Raw genomic sequence first — 11,039 nt, 5'->3', positions numbered from 1 at the left:
AGGGAAGGCTGGAGTAACTTCTTAATATTAGTATTAATATATTAAAATATTTTATTCATAAACTAAACCAAAGTGCTGGGTGGTTGTGCAGCTTTTAAAACTTTTATTTTCTTGGTTACCACCACATCCTGAAATTACATGATGTGACGGCTGCTGCAGTCTGCATCGATACAGACTTCAGCAAACACAGCCTGCAGTTCTGTGAGGAACTCTTCCTGGTGATCAGCAACACCTCTCTGTTCTTGTCTTCCACCTGTCATCTCCGTTCAATTTAACATTCGTTTTTCACGTGTCTAAACAAGAAAGGAATAAATGTGCCATCTTGGCAATTTCTGAACTATCGTGTATACACCTGGCACTTCTTGGTGTCTAAGAATAGTGGCTCTTTGTAGGTGCAGAGGCTCTAGGTCACGCTTGCAGACAGAGCACAGCGTAGGAGCCAAAACAAGGGTAAAAGAACATTTTCATTCATGCTGCTGCAACTTTGATTTCTCACTGTAAATCCTGGGATACTCATTGTTCGTGGATCATCGACAAAATATAGCAGTAATTCCATGTGATTTTTGCCATTAACTTGTGACAGGGTTGAGCTTTCCATCCTGTTTTAAGCCACAGAGAATAGTTCGGGTTGGAATAAACAGTGCATTTTTCGGATGGGAAGGGAACATTAACGATAGCATTCACAAATGTTGAATTACTTCCATCTTGGTATCCTTAATGAACATTAAGTATTCTTCCTTCGCCGCAGTTGCATTGAAATTCAATTCTTATTGATGAGAGTGCAAGATGTAATAGAGAATGGAGACAAAAAATGTCTCTGATCTAATCAGAGAACAAAATTTTCCTTACTACAATAATATCTAGAAGTTTTATTGTTTTGCTAAACACGACATCCTCGTTTGCTGTTTTAAAGGTATATGACTGACGGTGGTCTGGGCCTCTACACTCGAAGGCTAAACCGGCTGCCTGACGGCATGGCTGCGGTGCGGGAGACGATGCAGCGTAATACTTCCCTGGGACTCGGAGATGCTGACAGGTAAGGTCTCATCCAGCGAATTCTGGCGTATAACGGCGCGTTGGATCCACGCTGTGTCTAATGCGTATTGGATCTCCAAGATTAAATAGCTTTGTGGATCCATATATTGGATATTGGCTTCGCCAGAGTGGTTTAGGTTACATGCTCACAGAGGGGTCAACATTAACACTGAGTTTATGTCTTCTGATTGCTGTGCTGAAATCTCATCTGGGTTTTTGTGGGCAGGACACAACACAACAAAATGTAAAACTTCTATTTTAGTAGTGTTTGAAATAAAAAAGACCGAAATCTCTTCTGATTTCCACTGATTCTTCCAAGTCCAGTGATTCGATCTGAGTGGTCAAGGTCAAAGATCAAGAACTGGGGGACTAAAAATGCATAATTTATGGGAGAGTGATCATAAAGGAAGCCAAGGGGATGGACAGTAATGACACCAGCATTCTCTTGGAGTTGAGATAAATGGCTTAAATACTTTTGCTTTTAATGGCATCCGCCTATGGCTGCGTCTTTGCCTCCTAAACCCGAAGCCTGATGAGTGTTCCTGTTGATGTAGTAGGTAAACTGTGTCCTTTTCCTTCTGTGAGGAGCCCCTAAGTGTAAAACGTGCATGTTAAGTTACGGGTTTGAACCAATTTTGGAACTAACGGCTTTTTCTGTTTTGTTACTGGTACGTCTTTCCTGGGACATCATGCAGTTGACCAAGTTTGATATGACCAACAAGTTCTTGAGAGTGATGCCTGGTTTACTAAGGAAATACAAATGATGGGGAATCCAGCCTTGTCTTCAAAGCAAGCCTTAGTAAATCTGCTTTGGTGTACTCTTGGTGTTAGTAAAGAACAGGATGATAGATCTAAACAAAAGAACTAAAACCTCCCAGACAATCTCAAGTCTGTTTCAGTTACCAAGTCGACATGCTCTTGCTGGTCGTAAAACATGCCTGGATTTTTTAGAGGCTCATATCTTCCTGAAATTTGCAACTTGAGACCCGTGCAGGGCCAACAGCTCTCGCTGCTGGCTGCCCGTGGGTAATGGCATTGCCACCTGGTGATGCAACTAAAGTCACAGAATCAAATGTCAGCCTCATCTGAAAATTGCCACAGTAAGAGAAACCACCTGTTGACAGTACAGAAATGGTCTGATATAAATTATGTTATGGTTTAAGTAGCAGTCTGGAGAGCTGGCGATACATTCCTTGCCATCAATTCCTTCCTCCGCCAAATATTTTCAGTGCTTGCAACACTTTACTTGGCCTGTAGATTATTCTCATCTTTTATTTGCTAAGCAGAGTTGGTGACATTATTATGTGTTGTTTTGATTTAGTCTTTTCTATCTATAATATCAGCCTACTCACCTTAGGCGGGAGATCAGAGTCTTCTGATTTAAAAATAGCTCCTCTTTGGTTGCTGGGGCAGTTTAAACAAAAAAATTAATCTTGGTTTGCCCAGCAGTTTTCCAGGGTGAAAACTGGCGTAAGGGAAGGGAGGTGAACAGAGCAGTGCAGTAACTCCTCGCTTCCTGCGTGTGTGAGTGGAGGAGCAGGCAGGAGCGCGGGGTCCTTTGCTGGTACGCTGGAGAACGTATGAAGATGACGGATAACTCGTTCCAAGCAGATGTTAATTGAATGCATGGGAGAACGAGCACGGAAGGCTGTGAACCTTGGAGTGTAATCATTAAAGAGTTAGCGGAGGAGGTTTGCAGTATCTTCCTCGTTTAGTTTCTTGTGTTAGGAACTGTAGAAGTTTAGTCATGAAGCTTCTACTCGTTGGCTCTGGTAACGTAAAGCACAGACCGTAGAAGCGATGTTTTCCCCTGCAGCAGGGAAATCTGAACAAGGCAATTTAATTTAATGCTTGATTGCAAGGTTAATGGAATTGTTGTACGACACAGCTGAGCTTATTTATTCACTGCAGGACAATTTGTGTGTGCACAGAACAAAGGCATTCTTAATGAAAAAATACCTTTTTATTTAGCTTGTGATTTATTTTTTTTAAAGGTTGCAAATGAGCAACTGATGGCTTTGTCTCTCCTACAGATAGGTGGACTTGGTGTGTACCGTCTGGTTATTTCAGTTGATTTCACTCTCTCAGGCGCAGCTGCTAAATTCCGCCCTTACTTTCTTATATGTAACTTGTATTTATGAATACACATAGATAAGAGGGAAGAAATTTGCAACTTGGATTTGAATAAATCCTGCTTTAATTGCGCACTTGTATAACCTGTTATTTAGAGAAGATAATTCAGACCTGCACTGACTTATCCAAGCCTTGTGAATAGGACAGGAGGCTGTGTGTTAATCAGCGTGAGCTCAACGAGACTAACTTTAATGCTGTTGTTATGGAAATGTCTGCATGACTTTTTAAAAATCCCTCAGTGATCAGGTGCTTAAGTAACGACTTCCGAGTGTGGTTAAACTGGATTGCTTCACTTCTACAGTTTAATTTGAGGTTGCACCAATGACATGTCTTTGAATAAGAGTGTGAGGCATCAAAAGACCTTCGCAGCTGCTGGCTGTGAGGACCTGTCTCAGCAGCTCACTTGTTTGGGTACTTGCAGCAGCTGCGGCACTGGTGGACTCCAGGTGGAACACAGCTCGGGTGTTGAACGTGCTCTTCAAGAGCGTGTCGGTATCATGGTTCAGGTCTGTGGTGACTACAGTGGCAGTCTTGTCACACTCTCAGTTAAAATCAAGCCCGGGCTCAGTTTAACTCAGAAGGACTTGTAACCGAAGCTGGCTCGTGGCAGTAGGTGGCATTTTGGCAGCATTTCATGCTTCTGGCAAGATTTTTGGATAATCTCAGAGAGCGCTGTGGAACCAGGAGAAGAGATGGATGGGAAAAAGAATTGGGAGTGAAGGAGGAACCAAGCAGAAGCCGGAGGACATTCCAAGCAGAGCTCAGGTATATCACTGTTAGTAAGACTGTTGTTGAGTGCAGGTTTTTCCGGGTGCTGTGATTTAGAGTAATTCCTACAAATAGGCTTTCAAAAATAGCTGAAGAGTAGTATTTTGCTGTTATTTTGCATTTTGTGAAAAGAGATTAAGGTTATTTATGTGTTTGTTTATTTTTATTTGTGCTGAGGTTAGTACTCATTTCTGGAGCGTAAAATGCTTTGACTGGAACGTGTTTCCATTCACTCACCGCGGTTTAATTTCTTGACTCCTGCTACAGGGATGAGCTAACTAAAAGGATGGGTTAGTGTTCAGGGCTGGAGGGAGATTGTTGGGCTGCCTTCATAACCATGGAGCTTGGATCACGCTTCAGAGGAGCTGAATAGCAAGTTGAAGCAACTCATCAAGTTGGGGGCAACGCTGGCCTGTTCTGAAAAGTGGGGAGAGGAGGAGATGTCACTGCTTTTGCAAGGAGGCAGGTTCCACTGAGAGCAGAATTACAGACATGGTGCTGATGGGTATTGGATAAGAAGCCACATCAAATTGTCTTTAGGTGCTGCTTTATTGTAGACAATGGAAAAATGTCACAACATAAGGAAAAAAGAAGGAAATAGTTGTTAAGATATTTTAAATGTATTTTTGTGGTAGGATGAGACAGCTTTAAAACCTGGGTGTGTCTTTTCAGTGTTTCCTTTTAACTGAGAGAATGGAGCTAAAATTAAATGAAGGTGTCTGCAATTCCTGGCTTTGCAGACAAGGAGTTAAGTCCTCCGTTCACGGTGGGAATGCTGACCCATTACTACCCAGTGCTGTAGTTACGCTACTTTAGCAGTGGGCGCGTGATGTCTAAGAAAAGGGGAAAAACAGAGAAAATGTGCCTGGAATAGACACGGATAGACACATAGATGAGATGTTCTTTGTCTTAAAATGTTAAAACATGACTGGGCTGCATCTTAAACTTCAGATGGACCCAGCTGTTGTAAAAATACATAGAAATAGGTATTCCTGCCTTGTAACGGCAGTGGAATTCCCATCATCTCCTTCCCCAACAGCATCTCCTGCTCCTGCAGCGCTCCCTCAGGAGTGCTGACGTAAGTGTTTGCGGAGTTTCACAGTCAATGAACTTGCAAGGAGCTTCATCTGGTGTTTTAAGTGAACGGGTTTGTGGAATGAGGATGTCCTTTCTGTCAGGAGAAGGAGTAACTACATCCATGGAAATCATCTAGAGACCTCAGGAGACCTTAGCTAAAAAGGTGGCTGCCAAACACTAACCACTCCGCCAGGAAGATTTTATGCCATCAGTTCCTTCACTTCTGGAAAGCCCCAACGACAGGACTTGCATTCAGTTGTTGCGATAAAAATAATCTGTAAATTCTACTTTTCCCATTTTTTCCCTTTGTTAGGGCAGTGGAATGCTCCTGTATAAGGACCCTGCATACCAAATAAGCATAGGGTTCTCGAAAATAATTACAAAGTCTCTGTTTTAAGATAATAGAGGTGAAAAAGCAAGTGCCAGCGTTGGAGCATTCGTTGCTCGCTCTGTCTGAGCTGTGAGTTGCTGCAGTTCATAAATGTGTGTAGTTGCCTAACAGCCAAGTCACAGGGTTGGTGGGGTTATTGATGCCTGACAGATCTCCTGCTCTGCTTGAGCATCTGCTTGGATTTCATCACTTGGAAAAAAAATACCACTGCTTCTGAGCAGGCAAGTTGTACCTTGGTACCTATCGATACCTATCTGTGCCTTCGAAAGATCCCACCTTTATCTTGAAAACTCGCAGAAACAGGGAAATTCACATTGCAAAGATTCTTTGAATCTTGCGGCCTTGGGATCCGCTGATTAGAATCACAATACCATTTACTTTTATTTTCCAAGGGATCTTTTTACAAGCTGTAGTCCGAAGTGGTTTTAGGTTACATGAAATAATCGCTAAGTTAGGCGACAAAGAGTAGTTGAAAGCAGAAGTGTAGTAGCTGTACCCGAGGGCTGGAATTAGCAGCCTCAAAAGGACAAAAAGATGTTCTGCTTTCAACCGAGGGAAGGCTGGTCAAGGGATGCATTTCAGTGGGCTGAAGGTGACAGGCTTCTGGGCTCATAAGCTTTTCTCCAGGTCTAAAGTGGAAGCAAGAATTTTCAGTACTAAATACAAGTTGAAAACCAGTTGCCCCAAATTGAGCAGGATGTGTTAGTGGTTTAGACTAACCCGTAAAGACAGGCAGTACCTGTCAGACAGAGGAAGATGTAGCAAGGAAAGGCATGATACGATGTTTGTAGAGAAGAGAGACGGATGATTTATCACCTGAGTAACAAGGAGGGGTTAACCGAGGAGAGGATGAAATTATCACCAGCTGTAATGGCTGCATGGGGTTTAATATCCCCCAGCGTTATTATTTTAATAACTCTGACTTATTCTTCGAAGATGCTTTGTAGAACTCCTGGGAAGGTGAGAAGGAAAAGGTCAGAGATGGAGTGGCTGTGTGAGAACTGCCTTCCCTGGGTAACCCGGTTCTCCTCAGCTCCCTGGCCCGTGTGTGACCTCATTCAGTGGACACAGGAATAATGGAGTGTTTGGCTGGTTTTCTTTCTTTTCACCCACATGCTTTTGGGGATACACACGATACACTAGACGAAGTACACTACATTCTGGGAAGTACTTTTGTAGGATTTGATGATTGTGTCAGCTCTGTTTAGAGAGGGAGAGGTGGGATGGAATGGACCACGTTGGAAAGTTTTGTTTGGTTCTCAGGCTTGGTCTAATTATACTCATTGCATGATGATCAGCAAAGGATTTGCTTCCAGCAATCAACATAGTGAGGTTGGGCGCTGTTTGAAGGCTAGAAACAGTTCTGAGGAGGGAATGACTTAAAGTGGGTAATTTTTCAGCAGAGATTGTCTTTGTTTAAAACTTTCTATCCAGGCTCTAGATTATCAAGTCACGTAGCGGTAATGGAGGTATGACTGATGTGGGGGGTGTTTGTACTTAGGTTTGTGCCTGTTAATTTTTTGAAAAAATGCAGTTTGTTTTCCTGTGGGAGAGTTCCTTTTCCAGGTATCCATGGCCACAAAAAAAGCAGATTTCACTGCAGTTAGGACCTATGTGCATCCAAGAAGCCAAGAATTATCCTCTTCCCTTTTAACTAACACCTCTTTTAGTAGCTCCACAGGCTGACAAGGCAGGTGAGCGCAGTTCTTTGCCTTTTTCAGAACTTTCTTCCCATGAGAAGGTTCAGTTCTACCACTCAACACTAAAACCAAACCAACCAACCAAAACATCACGCAATTACAAGCTGTTCCCTGCAAAATTAGTAATTAGGCAATCTTTATGTGCTTGACTGTCATTGTAGGTTTAAATCCCTTCTTGAGAATTGCTTTTTTAACTTAGATGTAAACACTGCAGAGAGAGGCTGGCTTAGGAACTGCATTTCTTGTTGAATTTTTCTTCCTCGTGTCATGCCCTTTGCTTTTGTTGCCGCAGTTCTGATTCCACATCCCTTTATATTTTAGGGGGTGTTTACAGCTCTGCTTTAGCATCTGATTAAAACGCTTAAGTCGGGAGCGGAAGTTCACCACAAAGCCAATGGAAGGTGGCAGGTGCCCTCAGCATGGCTAAGTTAGGACTTTCTTTTTGCCCATCTATCCCACGGTGGCCAGTTAGTCGCTTCCCCTCGAAGGTTGCACTGTGGCGTGTGTGTACAGGTGAAGGGACCTTGTCTCCTCCAGAGAGGAAATAGGGAAAACTGCCTAATTAAGCAGCTGGATAATATGCTTCTAGGGATGGCAAAATCATGATTCTACACCACTGGAACTAGATTTTCCTGAAGCGACATTTCCTTTCACACACACCCACTTTATGTGTGTAAGTATAAAGCTGATCCAACTGCTGATCTGGAGGCTCTTCTGAAGCCCTCGGCACTGCTGGTTCCCTTGCCAGAGATTAGCACTGTCTTTTCTGTCTATGAAGTGGCTTTCAAAACACTTTAGGCATGTGGGAAATTAAGCTTGTATTCCAAAGGTAAACAAGATCGTAGATACAAAGACCATTTTGAACTGTATCGGGGTCTTTGTGCTTTGCATGACAAACCAAAGAATGTGAAATGCTTGCTGACATAGTGCAGACTTTGTTATTTGGTTTTCCATGTCGAATGGCAAGAGAGTCAACATGGTCTCACAACTGACCTACACCAGTAACCTCTGAGTTTGGGATTTGGAGATTGAATAGATAAAACTAATAGCAGATGGCTGTCAGGCTCCAAAGAGGAATCCCGGTTTGGGGCTATTTGATGAGCGTGGGAGCTCACTGTGGCTGTAAAGGAAATTTCAAGTCAGATGATTTTTTTCAAATATCCTGTTTTTTACGAAATGTCTCATTGCCAGAAAATCTAAAGATTTTCCCTTTGGTCTTTGTTTGCTCTTAATTTATTAGGCTTTGGAGTTGTCTATAATTGCCCATTCCATTAGAATTTTTTATTAGTTTTCTGTGCTTCTCTGCTTTTCTCTGGTGATTATACTAATATTCTATTAGTATTAGCTTACATGTTAATATAAATCTTAATAACCAGGACCTAAGATATGTCTTTAGTGGCTGAACGTTTCCTGTAATTGTATTCTGTAGAAACTGATACCAAAATTCTGAGTCCGAATGTTAGATGAGTGAGTCTCCCTGAATGCGCTTCTGAGCTTTACCGGAGATTTTTGTTTGTCCTTCTTTATTGATTGTTTATTGAATCTTCAGTCATTTAGTCTGAGTTTTGTCCCCTTCAGTGAAGAGCTTTCAAAGGTGGTACTGCTCATGGGGTGAGGGGACGCGCTCTGGGTCATCAGGGAGAACCCTCCAAGGAATTCAGGGTATCCAGAGGCTCTGATCATTGCCTGTACAGGGAAATGCGACTCCTCGTTTGGGCAGCTAACTCAAACGTTTGAAGTTTATCCAGTACATGTCCAGATCTGCAGCATACTGGGAGAAGCTGTAAGGTGTCCACATCTTTGAGCTCGTACGTAAACTGCTGGGTAATTCAAAAGCAGTCGTCTCCTTCAGCTGTCCGGAGTGGCAGCTCCTGTGGTAAGAAGGTAGTGAAGTAAGAGGGATACTTCGGGGCTGACTGATGTCAGAAGAACCGAAGTGTCCCTGACCTAGCAGCCGTGGAGGCAGAAGACAGGTTCAGATAAAAGGAGAGCTCTCTCCCTCTTCCCGTGGCACTTCAGAAAGAGGTGCGCTCCCTCCTCTCCCAGGCCTTATCTACCAGCTGGAGCTGGGTTTTCATCCAGAGGGAATCTCTCATTTCCCACGTAGGACACACAGTCAGAAGGGAAGAACTCGGGGTTTATGGACCGTGTTGAGACTCCACAGAATAAGGAGTCGCTTTGCTCCTGATCTTTCCAAGCTGACCCTCAGCATCCTGAGACTTAAACAGCCCGGTGTTAACGCAGCTCCATGGGGCTTAAAAACTCTGCTGTGATATAAACAGGCATTAAGGCTTTCACGTGATGGCCTTATGTTGCTTAAGTATATACAGTTAAATATACATTTGGCCAGCATAAATAATTGCAGCGGAAACTCTTGGAGCCACATTGTGCTGTCACAGCAGTATTGTGAAAATGTGTGTAATTTGTTTTTATTAGTGACAGGTTTTTATATTCTCGCTAAAAATAAAACATCTAATTTTATTAATACTGATTGCTGCCATTTGAGAGTGGCATTGAAACAGTGTGAAACCTGTGAGCAGGGGAGCCTGAGAAACTGCCCCACTGCCAGAGGCTGTTTATGTGTGTCCAGTATCTGTGGTCAATGAGTAGCCAGAGGCTCAGCGCTGAACGCTGGGAGTCCGATCAGCGCCCGAGCAAAGTCCAGCGCCTGAGGTCAGCTCTTCTTAACTGTACGAGTTTTTGTTGTTGCTGTTTCTTAACTGACAAAGGCTCAGCTCAGCAGCTGCTCGGGAGTTACCACGTGCTCTCATCAGCCCCAAGTAATATTTTTATCTTTTAATCTAGTTTTAACTTTAAAGCTTATCTTCCGTGATTATGTTGTTAGTTTAAGTTAATTTTCATATATATCAACTCATTCATTCGTTTTGGTTTGGGGGAAACGGGCAAACCTCCTTGAGCGTTCAAAAAGGTTTTACTCCCTCTTTCATGTTCACTGTCAAGATTGATTTATCCTTGTTATGAAACTTGCATCTCGAAATACTCTTTGTAACATGACCTAATGCCTTAAACATCTCTTTGAAAGTGGTGATGGTTTTTGATACCCTCTGATATGCACATGCATAGTTTTATGTTTCTTTTGCATTCTTCTGCAAAGATTTAATTTTTGTTTTCAGAGGTGACTGAAACATAATGTTGTGTTTACAAAGCTGGAACTGTCTTGAATGCAGAAGGAACGACAGAGCATTATCAGGCAATAGCTAGAGATGTATTTGTAGACAACTGCATCCATGGAAAGACAGGAGAGCGAAAAGGAGAAGGAGGAATCACCAGCATGAGCCTATGGCAAAGGAATATGAGAGTCCTGTGCCAGCCGAAGTTCACAGGGGTTATGTTCACCCAGGAAAGCCTTGTATTCCACTTAATCCATATTTTGGGACTGTGTCTATCCTCTGTGCCTAGGTGGAGAATTTATCCGTCTGTGCTTTGAGAGCATTTCTGAACCAAAGGGTCCATGAGATGGGTCAGGTGGTGATAAGAATTTGGCATTTATACGTATCGCATGTCTTAAATGTGCAAGCAGAAGACAGACAAGTCAGAAGATCGTGATTTTGAACTGAAGCCAGGATGTGAGTCTTCTGCTCTAATTTCTGTTGAAATTCTTTGGCTTCTAACGATAACCACTAAGCCGTTTCTTTGTTGATACAGGTTAAAAGCAAATATGCCGTATAGCAACATGGAGTTGCCTGTCATTCCTTTGGGTCAAAGCGTGCTGGGGGTTTGACCTCCAACATCCCGAGGTAGAATCTGAGGTGTCTTCCATGCTGTGGCTTTGAGTTTGGGTCCCTGTCTGCAATAGCTTCTGACCAGTTCTTGATTTTAGTGTCATTCTGCTTCTCTCTCTCCATGATTTTGTGGGCTGACCTTATAATGGCTGTGATGAGCTAGTCATGTGACTGATAAAGTAATCACTCTTT

General features: G+C 42.8%; 1 protein-coding gene across 1 annotated transcript in view; it reads left to right on the top strand.

Moving 5' to 3' along the window:
• Positions 1-913: 913 nt before the first annotated feature.
• NAV2 (neuron navigator 2) overlaps positions 914-11,039 on the top strand; it is a gene marked incomplete at its 5' end in the record, with an annotated part of 84,801 nt that continues 74,675 nt past the window's right edge. Inside the window, one exon of the mRNA XM_010139801.1 lies at positions 914-1,036. Coding sequence (XP_010138103.1) covers positions 914-1,036 — 123 coding nt within the window. The remainder of the gene's footprint in view (positions 1,037-11,039) is intronic.

Source organism: Buceros rhinoceros, unplaced genomic scaffold, assembly GCF_000710305.1.
Source record: "Buceros rhinoceros silvestris isolate BGI_N320 unplaced genomic scaffold, ASM71030v1 scaffold16587, whole genome shotgun sequence".
NCBI lineage: Eukaryota > Metazoa > Chordata > Aves > Bucerotiformes > Bucerotidae > Buceros > Buceros rhinoceros.
This window is presented reverse-complemented; position numbering and strand designations above follow the sequence as displayed.